This window comes from Acanthaster planci, linkage group LG11 (genome assembly GCF_054643075.1).
Source record: "Acanthaster planci isolate LZ-2023a linkage group LG11, COTS_SCS, whole genome shotgun sequence".
In the NCBI taxonomy this organism is placed as follows: domain Eukaryota; kingdom Metazoa; phylum Echinodermata; class Asteroidea; order Valvatida; family Acanthasteridae; genus Acanthaster; species Acanthaster planci.
The window spans coordinates 7,231,580-7,259,383 of record NC_141787.1 but is presented as its reverse complement, the minus strand read 5'-3'; the positions used below and the strand labels follow the sequence as shown (position 1 = coordinate 7,259,383).

Here is a 27,804-nt window from a genome sequence, read left to right as displayed (position 1 = left end):
CTTTCTCACAATATAATCTAACTAAATTCAAAGTCCACAGCGCTATCAAAACAAATCTTTATTTTTAGTGCTACAGATTAATTATTTTCCCCAATGGCATATAAATATCGGTATGACTTATTGACTTTACCCTCTGATAACATAAACTCCTCATCTGAACTTTTCTATTCCACGTCCAGGCACATGCCCTTCGACCTGGGGCATCACGTGAGTATTATTCAAAGGAAAGAAAAAAGTCTCATCGAAACAAACTGACAAAAAATCAACGGTGTGAAAGGGGCCTATTTTCAGGCATTGTCGTGAAACTTAGTGATTTCTATCTCCTTTTCCCTCTTTTTTTTCTTCGCTTTTAGTTTTGCCTTCCTTTCTTCTCTAAAGGTTTCATCCCCCCCCCCCCGCTCGCGACGCCTATGCCTTAACTGGGAGGGTCTGTGTCGTGTACAGTCATCTCTACCATCATGCACACCATTATCTGCAAACATCCCATCAAAATGGATACATCTTGTATTCTGACAGTACATATCGAATTTCGATTCCAGAACCTTTTTAGAAAACTCTTAGTCTAAACTCTGGCTTTTGTTCATAGTGCGTGTAGATCATTATGGGAAATTCTGTGAAGCGTTTCAATCACTTGAATAATAACGAAACATGGCAAAGTTAAGATGAATTTGCAATCAAGATTAAAAGCTGACAAAACCCAAAACATAGCAGCACAATACATGCACATTTTCAAAGGAAAGTGTAGACTCAGTCTTAAACTTCTTCAAAACCCACTAGATCAAATGCGCCGTCCCCCTGCCCCCCCAAAAAAAATATTCCTGGCGATGCCCACAAATCTGCCCGAACCCCCTTGTCCGCTCAAAATGGCCTGCCTGCATGCATAGTAATCTGAGTGGTTGAGCCAGTGCCACAGCATGACTTGATTTTAGGGAAGAAATCACACCCGTCTAAACTGCACATGTCTAGATGAAATATGAACCTTTCTCTTTTATGCTGCCATTATAAGTCTGAGCATATATTCTCAGGTCTCCAATAGCACACATGAACCACGCATGTATTAATTTCGCAAAAGCATATACACTTGCGCTGCTCTGGGAATTCCTGTAAATGAATTGATGGGTACATTTGAATACAAGGTAATACAAAGTAATGCATACAAGGTAATTTAGCGCCTTATGATGGAGCCAATTGGTCGGATATATCGAAAAGAACGTGGCCCAACACAGTCTTCACGAGCAGCGATTGCAGACGACAATAACGCGTATAATACCCCTTATGGAACCACTGAGTAGCGGCTGCAGCAACTTCCATGCATATGCGCATTTTAAAGCTACTGTCCCCTTCGACAAACTTCGACTGTGCTTAAAATAGAATCTCGGAGAACAGGTTGACTGTTAGGTCGCCACAAAGGCATGTACACGAAGGGTCCCACCTGTACGCAGAGGACTGTAAGCTCGTATTACCGAGAATTCTATGGAAATGTCAGTTATGGCTTTCACTTTAGATGGGACTCATTTTTTCATACAATGACGATGGAATATTGCTCTAAAATTTAGGAGTGATCAACTTGTGTATGAGAAATTCCGTCATCAGCGGCAGCAGTCTTATCAAGGAAGTTATCGTCAGATAATTCAAAACGTGGAAAATAACAGAATTGTCTGTGCGGCATCTTCATTTGATTTTTTTGGGGGTTGATAATTGCTTTATGTAACCTTCATTGGTTTCTTTAAAGGGTTTAGGACCAACATTTTGAGCATGGGTGAGAAAGAAAATGAAAGAGTACATTGTTCCGAAAATGGCTCCTTTCTTTCCATTTTTCTTTTCAAAAACGTGCGGTATATCACCTCGATGTATGGAGTGGTCCTTTCTTTTCTTATACATGATGAAAAAAAGAAATTCCACTGAGAGAAAAAAAATCATTTGGTTTTTGACTTGTAAGTCCTGGTTTATAATTCTCCCTTCGTCCGCATTCTGTTTAGCTCCTGTTCCCTTGTTAAACGTATATACAATGTCTAAACCTCTCAGTTTCCCGTCAATCCTACTCTGCGGCAAATCCAGGTCTTCGAGGAAAGGATTTCTGTTCTGCAAATGCTTTCCAAGTCCGAAAAAGTGAAAGCCGGGCAATTACACAGACGTTTCACAAAGACGATTCTAATTTTAGATTGAAAACGTGAAAAAAATAAACCAAGTGGAAACTCAAATGAAATCTCAATCAACAGGAGTGAGACAGTTTCATTCGAATTCAACTTGTTCCTCGTATTTTTAATCGGAGGGAGCGAATGTTCACTCGAAATGGTTGAATTTTCATTTTGTTGGAATTTAAAGGGAGACTTTTCAAAGTGTTATCTGTAAAGGAATCTTCTTTACCGTGCTTGAATGTTGCCCCTTTCAATTCTTACAAAAGTGGGGTGGGTCTAATTTTCCCTAGCCCCAGCTATTTACGCCACTGGTCTTACTTGCAACTTCAGATACAATTCACATTTTTACACAGAAGAGTCCGCTTAGATATTTTAATTTGTGCACAGGTCAAATCAAAGCAAGAAGTACCACCACAGCAATAGTGACATGGGTGTTGCCTGGAAGTTAACCATCTTTCCAAAAGGCTTTCGTGACTCTCAGTGTTTGCAGCCTGAGAGATCCGAGCAAATATCCGTACTATGGTTCGGCGGTCCGACGCTCAAGGTTGTCAGACACATTACCAGACTGATTAATGTCTGTCCGTGGAGCTGAAATTGGCAATTACATCCGCTGTTCCGCTCATATATAGTACGATTTTTAGGACGGGATTTAAGTTCCTCTGAAACAGTAGAAGTTCAATCGTTTCTTAACGAATTTGACATGGACTAATGATCTAAAAACCAATTATTGTAATAATCTAAATGAGAAGCAATAGGCCCATGAGTAGTGGCAAGTTTATCTTTAACATATATTATGTTTTCCCAGCAGGGCGCATTTTCCAAGTAAATGTGATCATGCGTAGCTTCCACCATAAACTAAAGCTATTCTTCTACCACTTAGAATGAATTAAAACTACGATAATTAGTGTCAAATTATAGAACAGAATCCGTGTTTTCTGGCTCAAAAAGGCTTGTAACCCCCCCTCCGGGTTGCTTTTATTAAATCAAAGCTTTTACAGATGATCTCTTCTTTATGGACTTTGCTGTTGAAGAATAAAACATTCATCAGCATACCCTTTTGTTCAATTTGTTTTTCAATAAGCAAACCCAGTCCTACTCCTCATATACATTCTAGTTAGTCTGAATATATATGACAAACTATGTTTCTGGTGAAACAGGATGTACCGGTAGTGCGTTGCCCTAAAAACCCGTCGGCCTACACCACCGCTGTTTCGGCGCGGTAAAAAGCAAAATACAGTTGTGTGCATGTCCCACTTTTGCAGCCAGGTCAAACAAACTATGCATAATTAATGAGTAATGACCCGACGAAGATGGGCCTCAAAAATCTTTTCATGAATTTTCACATTTTGGGCGGTTACATTCACAAAGGTTCATTCATAAGAGTTCTCATGATGTAATGGATCCTCGAAACACGAGAAGAAAAAATGGTATGACAGGTGCGCGACTTGAACTCAAATAAAAGTGGAGTTTCGTCAGTCACTATATTGAGGACTGGTTTTCAGGACGAATTTCATAGTTAAAATAAGTTTTCACAAACACAAGCACCACTTCACATGAGAGGGCAGGTTTTGATCTCTTCAAATCATGTATTTTCATAATAAAAAACCTCACAAAAGAGTAAAAAATCACGCACGTCAATAATTCATTTTTATAACCCTGAGCGGGGTTTTCTCCGACGCGTGCAGGGCAGTCCAGTAAGGTGCCAGCTTTAAGGGGCCAATTCTGTTGTTCATTGGCCCATCAGGCCATACGCGATTCTAGACCGCAGCTCTGAAGGGGTAAACGAAGCGACCCTAAATATACTAAGTGGTTGACTGTTTCAAACAGACCAACAGATCAATTTTAACACATACGGAAAAAGTCCAAATTACCCACCATTTCAGAAACATTTCTCCCAACTACATGGCTACATTTCTATTCCCCTCTGAATTGAATTACTGAAATAAACTATAAAAACACATTTTTAGTGTTAAGCTATGTTTAATAAGTATAATAAGTATACTTATATTATTTATCTTTAAAAGCTTTATATCTGTGGGTAGTTAAGATAATTTTGACAAGCATCTTGCTCACCTTAACATTTGTGATGGATTTTTTCTTAATTGTCAAGCCTACCTTTATGATATAGTGTTTCATAAATGATGACTGGAATGTGCAATAGCAGTAGCGTAAGAATCTACAAATGTCCATTGTCACAGCAGGTAGCATGTGTAATCATGGTGAAGCATGCCTGATTTGAACTGCACAGAGCGGGAAAACTGCTAGGTTTGTCAACACACCTTCAACGTTGCTGAAAAGCCAAAGGACCATTCTCTACCCTGACACTTGGCATTTCCTAGGGAAACCTTATTTTCCATCAGTGTGAGGCCCACAAAAATCGCCTTCAAATCGATCACGATGCGTACGAAATGAAAATATCCCCCACCTCTCCGGTAGGCCGCTCACACAACAGGACGTGTTAAAATGGTCGAATTCACAACCGTTTCAAGTGCCACTGCCACATCGAACAAAAAAGAGACTAGCAACTAGGAAGCAGTGCCACAATGCCACAGAACCAACTCCATGTCGACCTACTCTACAGTCGTTAAAAGGTCACTACGATTAATTTTTGAAGATGTGATTTTTCTGTAACCTTTTTTTTTTCAGCTTATGAAACTATTTAACACATCCTTTGGAAGTTCGACGTACTGGAAAAATAGAAATGCACTCTTTAAGCATTTTATGTTGTCCATTCTGGAAAAGTGAGGGTGCTGCTGCGAAGACGTCACTGAGGGAAGACACTTTTTTAGTTTACATGATTTTCTGTAGAAATTGTGAAACCGAGATTTACCCATGAGTGAAATGCCCCAGAAAGGGTTGCTTGTTGGCTAACATGGCCAAGTACATGTACTTGCTCAATAATACATCCTCAAAAAAGCAAATTTTTGAACAGCAAAAATAAAACAAAATCAAGCATTGTTTTGTGCATAAATCAATGCAATACTCTCCCCGGGATTAAATCACAATTTTTTAACGACTACGCAAATTTGCACGAGCATCAAAACCAATACACCAGAAGAAAAAAATTCACAAAAAGGTTAATAGCCGAAAACCACACAGCTGCACAGCTTGGAGCTCGGCGATGGCCCTTTGCCCATGTGAGCCTGACTTTTGCCGTCCAAATTTTCGGATATTTTCCCGTCTTTCGGAAAAGAATTGTGAATACCTATGCCATCTTTGTTTGTGTTGCCACAACTTGCAACAACGCACCCGGTTGACATTCTCCACAAATTTGGCAAGTATTATAGCAAAAATTGATCTGGAAACCGCGTTTTTGCATACGTCACAATTATGCAAGTTTTCTCTTTACAAAACTCCTTATAATTTTTTTCTCATACAATTAAGGCTATAACTTTTCCTGACAGGAAATCTTTTTAGTTAACAGAAATTAAAAACACGTAGTTCACTTGAAATATTTAAAAATGACAATAAATACGTAACCATTTGAAAAACATCATAAAATTCAATGTTTACTCCATTAATCGTGACCCAAAATGACTAAAAATTCTGCGTTTCCCTGCTCACAAAAAATCCCCTTTTTGGCCGCTCGGGCTCCCAGGCTGATATGATGACGTCATCGGCAGAACGTCTACACGAACAGTGTACATGTACATGTACATTGCACACAGTACATGCAGTATCGCGCGCTTGAAAATAGACCACGTTGTGTTCGATGTAGCTTGGCCCACAGGCAAACACTGTCTCGGCTCAAGGGTAGAAATTAAAAGACACAGTCCTACAGCGGAAAACGCAGTATGTTTTTCTTCGTTTTGGGGGTCACAATTAATGGAGTAAACATTAAGTTTATGATGTTTTTGAAATGGTTACGTATTTATTGTTAGTTTGAAATACTTCACGTGAACTAAATGTTTTCAATTTCTGTTAACCTTCAAATATATTATCTTCCATTTAAATTAATAAAAAAACCACATTTCATAAAGCCCTATACATGAATTTGAAGAACAGAATTTGCATGCCACCTCGCAAATGTCCCGGGCAAGAATCGGGAAGCATTCCAAATTCCAATGAGTGTAAAGGCCCAAATTCGAGCATCAGCCTACTTCTTTTGCGGATCGTATAGAGAGCCAAAGGTATAGGCATATTGGATTTTGTGCCTAGGCGCAAAAAAATAAAAACTACCTTTTGGGAGCAAAAATCGGGAAGTTATACATCAAACTTAAGTTGTGCTTTTTTTAAGCTCTGGCCTGAAACACAAATTCCTTTTTGCAATGTTATTTTATTTTTTTCTTGTGGTATGTATACGGGGGCGTGTGTTTTACAAGAATTAATGTAAGTCGAGGGGTCGAGGGGCCTGGGGTACCGTGTGTCTTTCGGGTTCAAGAGAACAACCCTGGAAAATGTGTAGTTTATCGAGCGCGTAGGCCGATTATCTCTTCGAAATCAATAATAACTACGGTAGCATTCATGTGGAATCATCCTTCCCGCAAGCTGACAACATCGTTTCGTTCGTTTGTTGTGGCTGGGAGTTGCTTTGTTTCTTGCTCTCTTGCTTCCTGCAGATGGTATTTTAAAAATCAGTACAAAATTTATTGTCTGGGTGTAACAAAACATACCCACATTATTGATTATATGTTACAGCATCAAACAGTTGCAGGTATTCCGAATTCCACGTACTACATCACAACTTTTGAGATGACTTGTTTTTCTTTTGTGTCCATTGGACGCCCCCCCCCTTCGCATTTTTTTCACACATTCAATGTTAAATACACATTAAAAAAATACCATGCTTCTCTGACAGAAGACACAGTATAGAAACTGTCCTCCATAATAAATCTTTAATTGCATGCACATTACTCGCTGTTCGGGAACATCTATTTTTCAGATCTGAGCCCCCGAAGATGTTTTGCTTCCCTTACACGAAAATATCAGGGGGGTTTGGTCGGGGTGGGAGAATACGTGCTGTGCATAACAAAGTACAATTTGTTCATGCTGAAGAGTACATGGAAAGAATAGTAACGTTCCTGTGACTGGTTTAGTTGGCGAGACTGTTGGCCCCTTGATTCAAGATAGCGACCACAACATCTGACAAAACACAATCGGCGTGTTCGATATTGTACTCGTTGAACAAATCTTTAAACAGCCGCCATTTAAATTTGTTGGCAACGCAACTGACAAAACGCAGTGATTCGTTCGTAACATCACTGCCATTTACATTGCGTGGCCCTTCTCTTTGCTATCCTACATGCACCTGCGCACAAGTGACACTTGCTGTCGGGCTTATGGGGTATCGAAGTGACTACGTCACGCGCACAAGTGTGTGTGTGTATAAAAGGCTACACTTTCTGATTCACATTGAGCACCTTCAGCACGAAAAATATCAAATATTCATAATGTAATTTCTAGTAGATTTAACTTTTCGTGAGTCTTGAATTTTTTTCTAAAACTTTCAAAATCCGACGCGACGTCCCCTATTTAATTGAAACTGACTGGATCGTTGCAATTTAGTGTGTAAAATGCACAGTGCATGATTGTATTCTTGTGCTCCTCGTATTGACAACCACGCGCCTTCTGTTACATGCGCACGTTTAAAATTAACAATTTTATACATAAAAATGGAAAAAAAAAACAGCCCGGAGATTTTCCACTTTTTGGATCAGCTGAGTGAAGGCAACAAAACATTTTTTCTTTGAGCCCGGTGACGAGTCAAATTATTCCATCAATTAAGAATTTTTGAAGTCATACATTTCTTTACAGTGGTCTGGACCAGTGGTGGACCAAAATAAATAACAACACTGATACTTTTTTTTACACATTTGGAAATGACAGATCATTCACTGTAGACTGCAGCACATTTCGTCAAGCTCCTTACCCCATCTTCATGTTGAAGCAAACTCTGCGGTCTCGTTTTTTCTTCTTCTGCCAGAACCAGATGACTAATACAAGTAGGCCGGCTGTTGGACATACTAGAACGACGACGATCGCCCAGACTGAAAAGGGTTGTTGAAGAGAGTCAACTCAACCGGTCATGATATCGCTTTCCGGTGGGATAATGGGCCGTACAATCCAAAGGGTTTGGGAGCTTAACCCTAACCCCCTGGGGTGTGTGTAAATTAACATTGAAGTTGAAGGATTCGGGACCGTTAAAAGATAGACTATTTCCCTTACGGGCCACACGTCCCGATGGCCTGTACGTCCAACATGTAGTATTATATGGTGGGGTCCACCAAGTAGCCATATAGACCGTGATTCCACTCCTAACGAGGTGGTCTTATGTCATGTGTACATCTGCAAAGCTGGAAACGCTTTTAAACAGTAAATAGTCAAGGGGCCAGTCTACAATAATTGTAGTGTTTGTAGCGGCGGTACGTAGAAGCATGTGCGTGTATCATTTGTAGGGAAAAAGTGAGGGCAATAAACACGTGTCGCCACACCACTTTGAAGCCAGCCCCTGACCAGAAACAGGAGACATTTTTCGGCCTAATGCCTTGCAATCACTTTGACACCTGTTGTGAAAACTGAACAAGCCGTTCTTGCGAAATGCTATTGACAAAAATTGTACAATCGTCTCCCATTGACTTGCACAAAGGGGGGCGGGCAAACGCGCATGGGGCTATGACCGTCGAAGGGCCATAACGAAACTCTACGTTACATCGAATTGAAACTTCTCAGATAATGGTCTTTACTCGCATGTCATGTACCCACAAGAGCGCGCTTGAGACGGTCGAGTTCTGGGTGCCGCGGAAGGGAAGGCGGAATCCACTTGCCTGGCTGAGATATTGTTAAAAAGCCCGGATCTTTTTGGAAAAATCAAGGTAGGAAACTCACCCATTTCATGTTTTTTTAATTATTTTTTATTTTATCTTTCTCTCCTGCGCAAAATTATAAATCTTCAACCCTTGAAAATTCACTAACAGCAGCGGACGTGATTTTAAGTTTCAAATTCAATTTCGAAAAGACGGGGTTTGCGGTGCATGTTAACGTAGACAATTGTTTTCAAACAGAGATGTCCGTGAAAGGGGAGCCTGTTTGCAGATTTGAACGGACAAGAATAGTAAACTTACCTGGGAAGGAGGACGATTTCGGACTATTATCGGCAATCGTCACAGAAAACTGGCAGGAGCCTTGGTTGTGAGACGAGTCATTGGCAAAGCAAGTCACTTTGGTGCTGGCGTAAAACACAGTTTCCGTCTTCACAGAGTTGCCCTCACTGTCCTGACAGGTGATTTCATAGACGGGGCCATCGACAGCGTCGACGGCTTTCAGTTGTGACCATTCGACAGACTGATCCTTGACATTTTGGGGGCAAGTGACCACAGGTCCTTCGCTGTCTGTGACGACGACAAGATTTAAACAATTAAGAAGCAAGTATATAGCGTGCTCGTTTCTAGGGGCTCCGGCAAAGTCCTGGTCACGCCCACGGTCAATTAAGCAACCGCTACCGAGTCTGAGGCCAGTTAGTTGCTTCGAGTCTGACCAAGTCCGACTCTCGAGCCGCTTGCCTCATGGTTCATTCAGTATGGAAGCTGATATTAAGGCTCATTTGCGTGTAGACTAAGAGTATGCGCACAGCATACTCAAAAATCATATTTCCTCAGTTTTCGAAAAGTAAATGGCTTTAGGAAATTTTGTATTCCATGTCGAAAGATTGCGGCTTAGGTGAAAGGGAGCAGCGGAAAATGTAGTAAGAGATTTGTTTTGAAACTTATTTCAAAGTACAAATTACATTGTGCCATTCTCCAAATGGAAAATCGTACTCGGAGTATTAAGTAATGTGATGTCCTTCCCATGTGCTATCCAAATCAAAGTCTAGTCATGTCTCTTTAACCTTTGAGTTATTTCCAAATATCAGTTTCGTGAAATTCTTGTGACCCCACAAGGTAAAAACTGGCCTTGTGGGGTACTTCCCATTGTTCCGGTACCCCACAAGGCCCTATTTATAAGCACACACACACGCACATACAGGCTGCTTGTATAGAGGGTGGGTTTGCATGGCTACCATCTTGCAGTTCAGTGCTTTGGTTCCACGGTAAAGAACTACCCTTCGAGACTACCCTTCAAGAGTACCCTTCAAGGTGACTGTCACGCTAGGTCTCTGTTCGAAATGTTTTGCACCGAACGTGCACATCAATAATCCTACCTTGGCATTCGTAGCCATGACCGCTGTTTTCATCTGCGAAACTCATGCATGTTACTGGAGACGGAGACGCTGGCGGGGGACGGTCCTGGCAAGTCTCACCAGAGCGGCACAGGTTGCTGTCCCAGGCACAGGGGTTGAAGTCCTCCTCGCAGGTTGGTCCTGACCGACCGGCAGGGCAGTTGCACGACACAACCTGAATTGAACAGAAACGGCGCAAACTGATTGCCGTAAAATTGTTATGGACGAGCCCACTCCTGTAAAGTTTAATTACTGTTGTTAACGTGCAATTTTATTCAGTGCCACTCTTAGTGAGTTGCAAGATGTCTCCGGTGTGTAGTTTAAATCACCTTTCCGATTAGATCTTTTACAGAATTAATCGCCACTACTGGAACAAGCAGTTAATCTGTGTCTTATATAAAATATATAAAATACTAAATTTGGCCAATAGGGGCTTTGCGCAGTAGCCATCTTGCGGGACAGGTCTTTTGTTCCACAGGAAAACGTAATTTCGTTCGGTTGAGCGGGGGAGCGAATTATAATGAAATTAAGTTTTTAATGTGGAATGTATCACTCCGCGTCGCGGAGGTGTATTGAGCTATGAGTCTCGGGTATAGAAGGTTCTTTCCTCGCTTTGCACCAATGAGTCCCGGGTTCGAGTCCCGGCTTGGCCCAGGCTTTAAGTGCATTTCGTTTCCAGTCCATACTCGCTCTCGCAAGTTTTCTCCGGGCACTCCGGTTTCCTCCTGCCTCTAAAACTGAACCTTCTTCCTAACTTCGTAATGTGATGCTGATTAATAAAGTGTATGAATAAACGTATCGTTATTGGCGCAAATAGCCTGAGTTGGTGAAAGCGCCATTAAAACAAAACAACAATGTGTCATCTGCGGTCCGACAGGCAAACACTTATTTATCATAGCAACTTATTCTTGTTATTTGCAAGGTTTTTTTCCCATGGTTTTTTTTCCCGCAGGTTTTTCCCACTGGGTTTTCCAACCTACAAATAAATACGAAGGAAGTTGTGGCAATGATGGAAATAGCCATTGTATTATTTATATGACAGTTATTTATCCCATGCCTTTAATTTACTTGAATGCCATGAACCATCGTGTATACTTTGGTATAGGTATAGTATTAAAACAATAATGATTCCATGTATTCCTTAGTAATCCATCGTAATGTTCCACTGTAACGTCTGGATTGCAAGGATAGTAAATTTTACCAGTCAGTAAGATCTAACGACATAAGATCTTCTCGGTCGCAGAGAGGCGTGTTCATAATCCTGAATGAATTAAGTGAAAAGTAATGAATAAAAGGGGTGTGCACGCCTCTCGGTCGCCCTACCAAAGTTGTAACCTAAGTGTCATTGACTCATTAAGAATCCTCCTTAATGAATAACCTGTGGAGCAAAAGCACCGGCCTGCAAGATGGCAGCCACGCAAACCTTCTACAGTCTATGTCTACATGTGGTCTAATGCTGGGTTCACTTCCCATTGTCACCATAACCACGCTTCTACACCATTATTCGGAGTCATTACAGCGCAAGAAATGGTCGAAACGACACGCTCTATGGGCCTATCTTTTTTGTTAACAGGTTGGGAATATCTGAAATGGTTTTAGATTTTGCAAATTGCGTTGACTGTACAGAGTATTTCAGACGTCTTTTAAGTACGGATCTTACGGCAAATTTTTCCACCAAGATATTGGTGTCACGCTGTAGTTCGGAGAAGTTGCAATAGTCTGGCTCGCTGCAAGCACATAGCTTGACGACCGGTGTCACAGAGGAACTCAAGGTGCCATCATCAGCAGTGACGGTAATATGAACCTTGTCTAAACTCTTCAATGTCAACTTCAAAAAACCACCTGTAAAGTACATGTACATGTACCAAAAACACAAATCCCCTTAATAACATGCACAAAAAACGAGCATATTTAAATTGTTGTCGAAGAGCACAAGGTTACGTAAGTGTAGTGTTAAGGCCATTTCATATTTATCGCGAATGCGAATGCAAATTTGTGACGTCAGATGAAATATTGGAGTTGCAAATTCGTAAGAGTTGAACACACTTCAACTGGAGCGAAATTTCGCTGCAAATGTTTCGTGACGTCAACTTCGCTTTCGCATTCGCCTGCAGTGTGAACCAGCCTTTAGCCATTTCCATCACGAGTGAAAACCGATCCGTAAGCGATTTTGTTGTTCTTTTTAAAGACCAGGTTAAGTTAATCTGATCAGATTGTAAGGTGCCGTTCGAATGGAACATTGCGCATTTTCTCATTCAGTGGCGTAAATCTGTGCCGGAAATTGAGGGGATTGAGAATGGTGAAAGGTGGGGGGATGACTTGCCCGGCCATGAGAATGTTAAAAGTGAGACTCTTTATAGAGGGTAATGCTCCTAACATTGAGAAGGGCACATTTATGACTTTTTAAATTGTTTTCCTTTCTTGAGTAATATTGAAAGCATTTTAGGCAATGGAAGTCTGAAAAAATGTACAATCCGCTTTAATTTTTTGCTCATCACAAAAAAGTGAGGTATGATTCAACAGCTCATCGTCCCTCAAAAAGTGGGGGGATACATACCCCACCCCCGTGCTCGTTTTTACATTTACATGCACGTTTATATAATATAGTCAAGATCAGCACAATGAAAGCGCTTTCTCTGTTTATAGCAAGCAGAGTGCATCTCACCATTCGGGACAGACGAATTCTGAATGTCATTGATGAGCACAGTAAAGGTTGGACTGGTACCCTGGTGCAAAGCAGACAACTCAACTGTCAGCGTCTCATTTAGGTACACCTCGAGTACGGAAACGTCTGACGTAATGACTGGTGGGAATGCATCTGCAAAACAACATGTACCAGTTTATACAACGGGTTTTGCCCTTAATAAACACTGTATGCTCAGTGCTTGTCCGAGAACTTGCGAAAAAGAAGTCACAAGCTTACTCGGGTGGGACTGGAACCCACGACCTCCTGCTTACAAGCGCAGACGTCTTAAAATACATCTTGAAAATAGTTTGCGGTACCCGCTGCTTCACCTGTTGATTTACGGTTGTAGGAATGAAGGTACAGAAGATAGTTCCAGATAGGTTGGTGTGGAGGGTTAGGGTAACCAAAGTACCCCGAGCACTGCTTCAAAGCTTTGTTTGTAACATTCCCATGGTCATGACTTTGAGGAGAGGAAGTCATGGGCGGAGCTGGAACAACGATGGGTGTATCAATTGCCCAGGAAGGATACATCAATTGTTTACGAACAGAAACTACTTTTAAGAATCTGATACCTACGTAACATTGCCTGCATGTGGTAGTCTGCGTCGATCGCTTGCTTGGTGGCCAGGCCAAAGTCAGTGCTGTTGGCAACCACACTGTCAAATATGCAGACATTGTCGTTGAAGCACGTCTCTTTGATCTGGGACCCAGCAGCTTGCACGACTCCTTGCATAAGAGCTTCCGGTGGCGGACGGGGAGTTATCGGTCTGTTCATCGTGTCAAAGGTCTCGTCGATCTCGTAACTGAACAACGCAACGGGTAACTGCCCTGTGAAATGGACCAATAGTTTCATTAGTATAAACTGTTCTCATCTCGCATTTTCAATAACCATTTCTGATATAGTTCTATTTGAATACTGGTTTTAATTTCGGGATATAAATCTCTATATTAACAGCTCGATTTCAAACATCTGGGTTTTTTTCAGTCAGTGTGGGGTAGCTAACAATTTACCAACAATAAATGTTTAAAGAAAAATAAATTTTAAAAATGGCTTTGCTGTCCGACCAACGGCGAAGATTTGGTTTCTGTCTTTCTCCAAAATTTTCCTGTTAATCACAAAAAAAAAAGAAAAAAGAAAGTCCGATTACCCACCAACTTAATGCTCGACTTGTGAAATGAATTCATTTTCACTGGAAATACAATATGACATCACTCACACGTCTGTCCGAAGTCGAAGAAGTCAATATCCAGCAGCGTTCCATTTGGTCCCGATCCGCTTTGCTGATCACTTCCATCCAAACCCTTGCCAAAGTCATTACTGGGATCATCGTCCCAATTGCCTGTGCATGAATCAAACAGGATCGCAGTTATTAACAAAGCAGGTTGGACCAGTTCCAACTGAGAAGTTTTATGAGGGCGCCTTGACAATAGCTTGCTCCGACGCCCTCTTGGACTAGTTCGATCAAACACCAGTTGATTTCACCTGGTACCGAGGACGTATTTCATAATATACACTACTAGGTAAGCGATGGTGGTTGGCAAATTTTTAGGGTGGAATGACTGAAACAAGATGCTCGGCTAGATGTTGGGCTAGAATAAGCATACTCGGATCTATTTTAACTTGATCCCCTGAAATAATTCTGATGTTCATTTTTCCCCTAAACGTGAAACAAATAAGAATGTTGTACGTTTAACTTTAGCATTACTTTCATTTTATACTATACACCCTTCCTTTGCTTTTAAAGATCTTAAAAGCACGTGACATTGTCAAAACACCCAGTTTAAACAATAAAATAGGTCAAAACACGCAAAAACTTCAGCGGATACCTGGACGTGCTGATAATTTATCTTATAGGTCTACCTTCAAAAATCTAACGCCCTAAGCCTCTGCTTTCGGCCACTACTCAGATTCACCCTCATTCAGAGCTTTAGTCTTTTGTTGCAATTTATCCTGATTGCAAAGACCATAAGCCCTTCTTTTCAAAGTGCTACAACTACAGTCTTCATCTATGGACATGACACTATGTACCTAGAAGTCCAGTGATAGGCGAAGACTTGTAACGCTGCGGCAGCGACAGAACAAGACCACTTGCTCCAGACCGGACTCCTATCGTTATGCTTGATCCATCTGGACAGCTGAACATAACGTGAGTATCATTCAACTGCTTTACCAAGCAAGTATCAACCCAAAAACCTAATCAGCCAAAACAAAAAGCACGTAGGGATTCAATGCAAGTATAATGTGTGCAGAACTGCAAACAAAAGGATGCAAACAAATGTAATGTTTCTGTCACTGAGCGCCATTATTATACTTCCTTGTGCAGTATACAGGCCCATGTGGAACAGTTTTTCAAGATTTAATTCGTGTAGATGGAGGATCAGACCTTTTCCATGTTGTTTTCCCGTTTTGTATTATGCCGAGCGAACATTGGTTGGTCACACAAAATACCTTTCATTGATGGAACCTCTGTGACAGTTTCGATGGTCCACGTTTGTTTGTTGGATCAGGAATGTATTTTAGAACAGACTTGGCAAAAGACAAAATTGGACAAGAGCCAGTTAAATACGCAGAAATGCAAGAATGCATTGGCAACACACTGTGTGGAAAAAACTGACGTTGCAACATGCCGAGCGAAAACGAACAAGACAATGGGAGACTTTGAGACGTATGGTGGCGGCAGACACAACGGTAGCGTTTGGTTGTAGTGGGCATGTGCGTGAAGTTTTAGGCATTCGTTTTAATTCTGAGCATGCGCACAACCGCAGAAAAGGACCGGTTTGTCTGCCGCTACCATGTGTCTCAAAGTCTTCCTTTACATACAAACGCTCACTGCTATATCTTTTATACTTTGCTATCAAAGATTGTCATTTCCTTTGGTAATATATTATTACAAGTACACAGGCAGCAAGCAAACTTTTATTGGAAATATTTTTAAAGAACAAATTTCCGGTTCACGATTTTGAAACATGCGATCTCAACAGTCTTCGGGGATTTAAATTGAAAGAGTCTTCACGTCTAAAACAACAGTCAATTCCGAATGATTAAAACAGTGCACTGTACAGTTCACCGTACTCCAAAACAGACCTCAAATGGTATGCACACATTAAAGAAGAGTTTAATTCTGCCCCCCAAAATGGTTTCAAGAAAACATTGTTGCATGTCCCTTTAAACCTAATCTAAACTCCATTCTTATTTTAGGCTATAGCTTTATTGAATATGTACATGTACATCTGCGTAACAAGATTAACTCCAAGAATAGTCAGAAAAAACATCGAGGAGCAAATGATCACCGTTTCCAAAAGAAAACGGTAACAACTGTCAATAATTTAAAAAGCGACCAATATACCTTCCAACACTTGTTCGGCTGGAACTTTGTTAGCCCCGTTGCGCATGACAATAAAGCCGTTTCTATCGTCGTTCAATCGGAACTCAACCTGCAAGCAAAAACATCCTACGTTAACATCGCTAACTTGTAGGAGTGGGCAACAAGTCATAACTTGGTCACCAACGTAAGCATTTTTATTCACCGACGAAAGCATAAAGGGTTGTATATCCTCCGCCACTTTGTGGAGAGGGAAAGACTCATTCCATACGTGAAAGTAACAACTCCACTGGGTTTCATATAGAATTTGCATGACGGGCGATTCACAATAGCGCGCCTCCAAGAGTTTGCAAAGTGTTGCCAATCACAAAGACCGAAATCTGTAGACCCTTTCCAAACGTGCAATCGGTCGACAGATTTCACGCGTTGTGATTGGCCAACGCGTTGCAAACTCGTGGAGGCGTATTGTAAAGGAAAGGCGACTGAATAGTAATATATTTAACACCGCACACCTCATTCTATCCCTTTGAAATTCGAAAGGTGAATTTCGTAAAAGAGTAAACTTTTTTCCAACACTTTTTTTGTTTAAACTGGCTGTTCGGTAACTTTAAAGAACAAAATTCTCACCAAAGATAATTGCTATGCCTGAGTTCACCTCAGTGTGGAATCCCTAATGCTGGATTCGGTAGTGGTAATGCTCTTAACTAGAGCCGTTTATTACAGAGATGGTTGCGACATGAGAGTCACCACTGTTGGAAACAAACTGGCGGATGCAAGCGCCAGTATAATAAGCACGGACACTTTTTGCTCAATAGCTACACACTCCTTATTAAGACCAGCCATTTTGTTTCCAAAATCTGAGGCTAAAGCTACTCTCGCTATGTACAGCTCTGCTCTCGCTTTAAAATGAAGTCTTAAAAAACTTACACTGTCGGACGTTTGCAAAGTCAGGAGAAAGGAAGTGAAATAAGCAGCATTTGACACAAGGGTGGGGTTCGGCCAGTATGACAGGCGAGCGAAGATGTTCGGATTGCTCCCACCAGAAAACAGGACGTACTCCCCTCGCGCGTTGAACGTGTAATCGGCGTTATCAAGGGTTGTGAAATGGCCGTTACCCAAGCACCATGCTGCGGACAAGAAAGGAAGATGCAACTAAATTGTACACTTGATCAAACTAGTAGGTGATAAAAATTCCCTTCTGCATTTTTTGTATTGGAAAACAATATACCTCTACCGCTAAACCCAAATGTTATGTGTGTCGTCTTGCAAACTGGATTTGGAAATTAATGTCACTGGAAAATTGGATTTCACTCTTGCGTGAAGTATGTGGACACCATTTGGTCAGGCTGCTTACCTAGATTGGGTGGAGTGTAAGAACTACAATTTCTTGGGGGCCGTTTGCTGGTGTAGTTTGCACACAAATCGGACTGCGTAGACGCAATACAGCATTGGTATCTTGGTACTACTTCTCTTTCTGAAAAGAATGTGATGCGTGATGACTCAAACTTAACCTTGTTCCCCATGCATTCAAGATGTGCAACAGAGCGATTGCATCCGCTAAATCACGTGACCTATAGCCTAGTGGGTATCAACCCCATAGCAACACGTTTTGAATGTTGTTTACAAACAGTACAGCCAAGTTATGGTATAGTACCCAGCACATCGGTAGTCTGAGAACACTACCTACAGTGAGCTTTATTTTCGGTAAATGATGATTATGAAATATACCGCTTTTGTTGGACCCGTGTTTGGGGATATCTTATACCAACTACAGATCACGTGACTCAGCGGGCGCAATCGGTCTATTCACCCACTACTCCCCGTAGTAATGCGTATAGGCCGATGTGTAGTGTCTTAGGTTGTGCTGACGTATTGAAATAGTAAGAAGTGTGTGCTATTTCGACGTAGAAGAGGGTACGTAAGCGGAGTCAGTGAATTACGCCTACTTAGTTGCGTCCTTTCAGTGAAGCTATTGACGGCCATTCAAGGAGGAACACACCTAGACTGCCTACTAATTATTTGGCTGTTGTATTAGAATGACACGTAGGACTTCAGAAGCCACTATAGCTGGCGAGTACACCCATGCCCTATACACTTATGTCAGCTACGGGCAAGTAATTAGCCTTTTGCGAGTTAAATTTAAATAAAATGTAGTAAATTTTAAATGTTCTTTAAATTCACGTGAACACAATTTGAATTCCCCAGACTAATCACGCTGTTGCTATATACCTCGTGATTTGGGGCGAACTTTTGCTTACAGACATATTACAGACGCCTTGCACCAATACACTGTTTTGTTTTCAATGGATAAAAAGGGCACAAACGAACTAGTCCATTCCAGAGATGGTGGTTGCTAGCGCTATGCAAAAGCTTGCCCCGAATGACGAGGTATAGCAACAGTGCAGGTTATGTTTCAGACAGGCGTCCTAGGGTCGCGCCTAACCATGTGGAATTAACAGCGACCCAATTACATTTGGGTTTCAGACAGGGGAATTTAATGCATACATTTACATTGGGTTTGGCCTCTGGAAAGAGCGACGTCTGAAACCAAGTCGTTCTGGTGTCGTTTCGAGCGCCATCGATTATCGATGTTTCGCCTGCTAGCACGCCTGGTCGCTCCTAGTTGTTTCGGACGTCAAACTTTTGTCGTCAGTTCAAAAGTTGCTTTTACTTTGGTTCGGCGCGACTTCAGAACGCCTGTCCGAAACGGGGGTCAGTGTACCAAAATTTATTCAAATTTCACTCGCAAAGGGCCAATCCGGGAACAGCTAGTAGTAGGAAAAATGTCACGTAGAACGACGTACGTCATATCCATATCATAAATATTCTTACTTTATTCTATCATTCTTCTGCGGTTCGCTTCCCAGGTCTCATCAACGTGAATGTGATGTTCTTGATAGAACGAAGAATAAATATTTAGGATATGCATATGACGTATGTCGTTCTACTTGACCTCCTTTTCTGACTACAGTGTATATCAAAGAGGGAAAAAATTGCAATAAACAAGATGACTTATTTTCTGCATTTGTGGACCTCACAGGGGGGATCCATGACTCCGATTGTCTGAATCTTCGTATTTGAAACAAACGCAGTAGCCAAGGAACCCTTATTAAACAGAGTAAAACACCTTTAAGTTTGGATTTGTTTTTTGCTCTTCCCGACGTGTATTTTCAACATTGTATACTCAGTGTATGTCCCAAAGGCTTTTTTTCACAAGGATTCGGGGGCATACACTGAGTATACAGTGTTAAAAACAACACACAGTGTCTGTCCCGAAGGCTTTTTTCACAAAATTTTGCGGCATACACTGAGTATACAGTGTTAAAAATACACGTTAGGAAGGGCAAGAATCCAAACTTAATTTACATCTCCCCGGCACAAATCCATCTTTTGAAATAAAACATCTTTTTAATCAACGTCTTACCAATCCATGTTGTATACTGAGTTTGCAGTTGGTCATCACTGACAAGATAAAATGGATTGAAGGAATACCGCTCAACTACGCTGCCGTAGATCACGTCATCAGGAAACTGCCTTAGCCCCTCTGAGCTGTTTCTGTAGCAGCACAAAGAACCCGGGGAACCATTCTGACCGAACCTCCGATAGAAGCAACCTTCACGAAGACAAACAATAAACGAAAAACAAAGAACATTTCTCTTAAATTAAACGTTAAATTTTCTTAGAGTTTACAAGGACTTTACCAAAAACCTGTTCCTTAAACAGTTTTTGTAAAGACACTTGCTACAATGTAGATTTGTGAAGTTCTGAAAACGTCAACCCTTCAAAAGGGCATAATATGGAAGCAATAACCCTTTGGAAAAATACATGCACTGAAACATTGACTGAGGGTAACTGATCATTACAATTTCATAAAAATCTGCGCCGCCGTTGTATATAATCACACCATTCAAACCGACACTATGACAGTGAGGGTAATGTCATCGTTCCATTTTATCTTCGATTGTTTTCGGTTGAAGAATTTTATTTTACCTTCTGGTCGGGCCCAAGGCTCAGCGATGCTTTTCTCAAATGGGAAGTCGGTTGCATTCAAGCTGAAGCGTAATGGCTCGTAGCGGCTATCGTACATAGCCTGGTAGACGCTGCATGGACAGTCCTCGGACATGATGTCTTGAGTAAGCCAGGAAGAAGGGTCTGGCTGTGTGCCTACCCACGTTTTACATTCTTGTTCCGGGTTGGTGTAAGATTCCGAATTCGAATCCAATTGGTAGACCCAAAGATCTAGTTGGCCTGTGTTGTCAGCGTAACTATCCGGTCTCTTGAGGATATCAGGGACTTGGATGTAAGTAGTGTTTCCCTCGGGACACTTGTAGCCAATGACGATTGAATTATTGGTCAGGACATCGAAATCCCAACCCATGCCTCCAGGAGGATAGTTAAAGACGGTAAACCCATGCCTGCCGTCTGTCGCTACAACAGCTTGAAAAGTGTTGGTTGACTGGTGAAAAAGATGAGCCATTCTTTAGAAAGTAGGCCGTACTTTCAAAGTGTTAGCTCACAACTTATGTAAATGCAGACGTGGAGCGATTTTGTGGCTTATGGCGCGTACTTCGCCATTGTTGAACACGTTTCACCTACAGCAAATTTCGCCGCGAAGTTTCCGACGTTGAGTTCACGGCGGCCTTTTCTCGACTGAGAATCACTCAGAGCCACAGTAATCAATTTCAACTTAATTTTCACTGTCAGTGCTTCTTCTAGTGATAATCTGGCTTGGGTGACAACCGGCTTTCAGTTTTGATATGGTCAAAAAGAGAGTGCTGCTGTAACTTTTGAGGCAATTTTTAATTTTTTTGTTGTTGTATGCAGAATAAAACAATTTGTTGAAGAGGCTGTTTTGACCGGTGTTTCCTTTTACGTATATTAAACGGACTTAACACAAACGTTTTGCGCGATCCTTAAACCAGCAAGAAGAGGGTACGTTGCAGTCAAAAACAAAGTGGACACTTTCAGAAGTTTATAATAAGTGCGCAAAATACAAACAACCAAACCAAAATAAACAGCTAACCCACTCACGAGAAGTGCGTGTATCTTAAACACAAACTCCAGTACTCACGCTGAAAGAGCCACTGGGTTGCACTCTATCCCACGTGATCAGAAGCATCCAATCCACGCTGAAGTTTAACTCGTGCGCGTTGGGAATTATTTCAGTCGTCATATTCAGCATTGAAGACACCTTCGGACTGGTGTCAGACTTGTCATACACCTATTTAAATCAGTAGAAAAAAAGCAACTGATGAAGTATTTCTGTCAGTTTACTGGAGTAAATTGTAGGAAACAATAAACAAAGTTTTTGTCACACTCTGCAGACAATCTGCAGGTTCTATCGCAGACAACTCGCCATTCCACCGAGTGGTTAATGTTCCGCCATCAGTGTTTTTTTTTTTTTTCAATTTTATCGTACGGCTTTTTGCGCAAATAAAATGCTTGCAATTGCGCTTGAGTTTGAACAGTCGCCCGAGGTTGGATATTTCTAAAATTCGGGGTTTGCAAAAGCGAAATAGATTGCCTCTGATAATACAAGAGCATTCCATAAATGTCCTTCTTGAAGCTCCTTAGGGGAAATTGTTTGTGCTCAAAAATCATCTGGCCTGAAGTGAAGTTTTAACTAACAACGCCCCTAACCATCCAATTTCCTTCCTAACTAAACAGCGATTTACACATAACATTGTGATGTTCTGAAGCATATGATACTATCAGGCTTATTAATACAGTTCAACCATTGCTGTTATTATCAGTAAAAGTGAGCATCCACATGCAAAGTTCCAGGGTTTACCAGTGGTAAGAAATTAGCTCCAACCATAAAGGAGATGTAAGGCCCACGACCCCCCCCCAATCACCCTGCCAAGAAACAGTACTACCAACGGTCAAGTGTTCTTTGATAAAAACTTTATTCAATCAACGGTATAAGTTTTGAAAGTATTTAAAATATCGTGGAAAATTCTGAGTTTTTTTTTCACACGTAACCCAGAAGAATGAGGTAATTAAAAGAAGAAAGGTGTTTTACCTGGTAGTACACGTTGCTCTCAAAAGAGAAGTGACTGGCATTCACATCACTGAAGAAGGGAGCGATGAACACTCTATCATTTGAAAAGGTGTCGCTGAAAGTATTTCCAGTGGGGCGTGGATAGCTGTGCTTTTCCACTTGACCGTTGTACATCATTATCAAACCATTATCCGTAAACTACAGAGACAATAATCAAAAGTCGATCAACCGAGGTGTTCCTTCATTTCGAAATGTTGTATACCATTTTCAAAATTTTAGAAAACTTAGCCACGTCCGCAAAGGCTTCAAGAGCTATGCAGCTATAGGTCTAATCTCGACACGTCTCCGCCTACTTCCAATGGAGCGAAGACCTTGACCTAAGTATCGACAACAGATTTGGATGTAGCCTTATTTTTTACCTTGATTTACAAAAGTTAAGAACCAGATGACTGTGTTCTGCCGTGTTGACTTGCACTTCGGCTAAAAGACTGACTCGGCAGGACTCTGACACAAAGTCCACCCAGAAATAACCGGTTTATTGTCCTTAACACTCGATCAACTTAATAGAACACGTACAAAAAAGGAAAACTGTAAACAATAAATCCGTACTGTATCCAAATTGACTACGGGAATTTCTTCCCGAATTCCATTCACTCTGACTCATGCCTTACTATGCCCAATTTGTTTCAGTCAACTCCTCTACTTTTCGAAGTTTTCAAGTATACCTGTAGTTTTGATTCCTGGTGAAACGTTCGGAATTAAAAAAAAAACGCCCCAGGGCCCTTTTAGAACTATTGGCACTTGAAATATCAGTTCTAAAACGAAAGTTCTGTATGTTGTGTAGTTTGTATAAGACTGTTCTTTAATCATTTTCAGGAACTCTTGATTGACTCTTGATTGACAGTAAGACTTGGACTTGGTTGACTTCACTACAGCACCGAAGTTCAGATGGTAGATAGGTAATGGTCGCCATTAAAAAATACCCCCCATGAGGCAGATAAATAACCTTTTATCGGTAAAACCGCCATGTGACACAAAGAGGGACTTTGAAGTGGCTGTTTGGGTTCATGGTGGATCAGAGCAAAGTCAAGATTGGATGCACGGACTAAGCGAGGAACTCACGTAGATGCTTCTGTAGAGGGCACCACACCCAGGGAAGGGGTAGGGTGGCAAGATTGTTGGTGAAACCAGATCGTTAACGAACCAGCAGCCATCCTCAAACAGGCTGCTGTCCCCTTCTTTCCGTCCAAATGGCAGCAGATCTAAAATTTGGATAGGAGCAAAATACTCTTAATGGTCGCGCACAGCCGCCTACTTGTTAAGGAAAATGTCGTTCAATTCCATGCAGTTTCATACGTAAAGTCTTGAACAATACATGCAATTCTCTCTTTTTTTCTATAACAAACGAAATGATTACAGTATTTATTCTTGCTGTACAATAGAAAGAAAAATCACTCAATTTTTTTGGCCACTGTTCAAGAAAAAGTTCATTTGGACTGTAATTTGGTTATTGTTTCTGAATTTATTCGTATACTGGATTGAATAAAATACTCATCCACTAATAAAAAAGAATGAAAATGAAAGCAAAACGCCGTTAAACCTTCTCATTTTCTTTATCATAATTAAATGATAAAACTAAGGGTAAGTGTCAGTTAGATAGATTTAGTTTTTGATTGTCATTTACAACACTGAAAAGTCCTGTATTGTTATTATTTGTATCTTATTTACAAAGATTGATGCGCTTAGCAATACAATTTCATCCCTCGAATAAAATCATCCTGTAGTAGATGAAATTAGCCAGAGTGAGCGAGTGCCAAAACGCCGATCTCAAATTCAGATTTGTAATAGTTGTGTCGACAATCAGTTTCTTTTCAACGGTTTTTATTGCAAACAACATAATTTGAAGCGCTTTTCTGTATCGAAATCCAGACACAACAAACCCACTTGTCCCTTCAGCACCTACCCAAACCGCTGACTGGCGCGACGTTCACAGTCAGAGTCACCACCAATACACGCCATACTATTAAGAGCACGGCGCCGACCATTCTGCCTTATGCGATGTACGTCCTCTCTCGATGCCTCTTGCACGATTCAACACATACAAAGCTCGTCCTTCAATCCACCGAAAACAGAATTACTGTCTCAGGCCGACTGTTCTTCCCTCAACGATGTACATCTCTGGTGATCTGTCACAAAAAGTTTGGCAGAAGAATCAGATAATTTATTCTTGTTCATAGGATGAAGTGTCTCTGTCATCACATTGGAATCATTATTTTGTAAGCCAGGAGCAAAAAATACATGCTCAATTAGTTGAGAAAAAATCACAATGGAGACAGTTTGGTTAAATGTGCACTTCACTCCAACCGAGACTCAAACAACTTGGATTCCAACCGAACAAGGAAACTCACAATCCAGCAGCCTGGAAAAACGAACACATTGCGGTGCATGTTGCATTGCTGTTTATATGCACAAAAGTTGACCTATGATTTTTTCAACATCATCCTTTGTCGGTCCACGGAAGAGTAAACACAAACCCACACACACAACTAGGTGTGACGTGTTTACAGCCAAAGCTGGAAAATTACAACACACAGGACGCTCCCCGGGCACTAATCCCGTCCTGAACAGGTGCGGTCACAACCAATTGGGTTGGTAATCTGTGTCATACATACATGTACACAGAAACAGTTCACCATCTAAACAATGTAATTCAAACCAGCAAGGTCAGTATCAGAAATCACCCTTCCTTTCCTTCAAACAAAATGCATATACGTGCCCTGAAGTACAGAGTAATGTGCAAAATATTTATGACAAGGGAGCACTGAATCCATGCAATCAGTCGCACTCCATCTCTTGACATTATTTTAAACAATGTTGAAAATGTTATGCTCCAATAATTTTTTCAGTGGCGGCGTGAATATTGCCAACATAGCACGCATAGCGTGAAACATAAAACTGTTGAATATATTTCTTACAGGAGTTTTTATGGAGACATTCCCCACATATTTGCAAAGGACATCAGCAATGACAATGACATACACAATAAAGCCAAAAGTGCCACATTTGCAGGGAAGGAAACTGATTTTATGTCATTTTAAGCATCATCGTCATTTAATGTCCACAGAGGCTAGCACCGATCATTGATACAGCGTGAAGCAATTTTTATCGATGACTTTGTCATACATGCGGACGCACCACGATTTGCAAGCTCCCGTTGGACATGCATGGTTCCGTGTAAACGACAATGCCAGTATACGTGGGCCTATTGAAAAAATAAAACGCTACGTGCAATGCCGGGGGTGGAAGGGCCTTGCTCGTGATGTTCGTGTGTGTGCGCCTATTCTATTCAATAAAAAGGATGTTCATAAGGAACTGTTTCATTTGAAGGTACAATCACCAGCGTTTCCATTATCTACAACTTGTTTTATTTCCAATATGTACACCAGCCCCTTGTTTCATGGAGATTCTAGAAAAAGGATTTCCATTTTGGATTCTCGATGCTGCTATGGATCCTGCACGCGAACACGTTTTTAATGCACACGCTGCGCCGTGATCACCTCAGATTAACACCTCTAAAATCCACGCATAACAACAAATTATCCTCTAAAATTCCCACTTTCGACATTGAGTAAATAATGTGTCAAGGCCTCACCTTCAGACTGTAGTCGTTTCAACGAAATCCTTCCTTTTAACATGACCGTTTTTCCTCACCGTTATAAAACCAAGTGATGTGTCCCATTCAAATTTTGTCCATTGAGTTTAGTACGCGTATAGTCAAAAAAATTCTTTTACGTTCGATCAAACGCGTAGGCCCATTGATCTCCATTGTAGACGGAATAGGACATCGCGCATATTTCGTGCATAAAATGCGCAGCAGAACAATGGCGGCGTTTCAGGAGGGTAATGTGATGCTGTATGTTGTGCATTTCTGGTCAACATAACTTTTTTCTCATGGGATGATGGCTAAGCCCTCGGCCTCCCTCCCCAAAACAAGCCAAAAATCAACAGAAAATGCAAAAACATCATGTCCGAAAATAACTGACCATTTTCTTATGAACCCACTCGAAAGCGAGAATGTTAGCCTGTTTTTGTGTGTTTGTTTTTCATTCATTTTTTTAAACACCTATTGTCTACGGTCTCACTTTAGCAAATTTTTCTTTTTGGGTCGGTTCAATCCTGATTTGTTCAGTGTGTAAAACTTTGAGAATTCCACCGGGACATGCAATAGGTCTTGTCAGTAAATAGGATATCCAAACTGTCCATGTGTTTGTCCGTCTGGTTTCCATGAACCAACACTGAAAAAAAATTATCAATGAAATGATTTTAATGTTACACACTCTCGGGAAAAAGTGCACTTAATGAAAAGTAATTCATATATTGAGTACATTTTATTGAAAACCGATATGCTGCATCCGGAAGTGTGAGAATCGTTTCTGTGAGCACAAAGTGAGCGCAGCTTTAAATGAGCGACTAAGCTAACTTACAGCCGTTTTTAAAACAGACACCTATAAATCAGATTTAAAAAGTTGAGTTCACAACCTGCCTTAAAGATTTACATTTAACGGCTACTTTCCGGCATAAAAAAGTCACTTTTAACAGAAAACGAATAATTTTGTTATGTAGACCAAGTTTTTTTCATTGCGTTGAAGGCTTTGAATCCCCTTGCTTGTAACTTCATTCAACAGAAACGTCAGCACTCTGTTTCTCACTTTGGTTTCATCTTTGCCCCGAAGAAGAATGCTGTCACTCATATCATATCGTCCGTCACAAGATTTGGGAACAATAAAGGGTGTGTAAGGAAATGTCATAGCCTGGAGATTTTCAGACAAAACATGACAAATTGTACGTGCAGTTAACCGTATTTCTATCAGAACAACTGGCCAGATGATGTAGCCCGGGCAGTTCAAACTCCTTCTGTGTCCATCCTCCATGGTACAACCAAGATTGTTGAGATGAATTGATTGGAATAACTTTGTACCTGCTTTATCGCCACTTTGACCATAATGTTCCTTATCTACATTTGCGTAACCCCGCGCTGATCCTTGCTCATAACAATCTATTTTGGTGACCAAATTGGTGACCTACCTGTTTGCAGAATCCATGGACCCTTTGTCAACTTTTCCCATGAAGAGAGAAAAAAATCTCAGTCTTCCTGTGTAAATCTGCTCTAGGTGGTTAGTAAATCGGACAGTTCTTGTACCCTGACTGACTGATGAGTACTAAGCCCTAGTTCTTTTGTTTTTGTTTTGTTTTGTTTTTTGCCGGATGTTGAGCTTTCTCTTTCGTGTCCGGACGAAAGGAGTCACGATGTGACTCGACCCAAGTTGGCCCACTGCTTTACAGTTTGCTTCTAACTTTTGAGCCGTAAGCTTTGGGGCGGTACAACGTAAGAGAATCTGTCTCTATTGATTCCTGCAGATTTCTTGAAGGGCATAACCATATCCCTAGGTTTGAACTTGGGTTCGATGCTAGCGCAAGACTGTTTAAAGACCTTGTGCGTC

At 41.1% G+C, this 27,804-nt stretch overlaps 1 protein-coding gene across 2 annotated transcripts; it reads right to left on the bottom strand.

Annotated features, from left to right (window-relative positions):
• Positions 1-5,076: 5,076 nt before the first annotated feature.
• Positions 5,077-26,108, bottom strand: LOC147797327 (mucin-4-like). Of its 2 annotated transcripts, none has more exons than XM_087143528.1 (19): positions 25,956-26,108; positions 24,267-24,489; positions 23,426-23,565; positions 22,325-22,501; positions 21,374-21,523; positions 20,293-20,758; positions 19,727-19,915; positions 17,657-17,776; positions 17,230-17,429; positions 16,327-16,414; positions 15,009-15,173; positions 14,197-14,319; positions 13,556-13,807; positions 12,959-13,111; positions 11,954-12,135; positions 10,276-10,468; positions 9,200-9,466; positions 8,008-8,125; positions 5,077-6,691 (listed from the first exon to the last, which is right to left on the bottom strand). In XM_087143528.1, the coding sequence occupies exons 2-19, from the start codon at positions 24,346-24,348 to the stop codon at positions 6,601-6,603; spliced, it is 3,156 nt and encodes a 1,051-aa protein (XP_086999654.1). In that variant the 5' UTR covers positions 24,349-24,489; positions 25,956-26,108; the 3' UTR covers positions 5,077-6,600. The 2 variants fall into 2 exon arrangements, with proteins under 2 accessions (XP_086999654.1, XP_086999655.1); XM_087143529.1 differs by lacking the exon at positions 25,956-26,108 and adding an exon at positions 24,712-24,824.
• Positions 26,109-27,804: the final 1,696 nt, after the last annotated feature.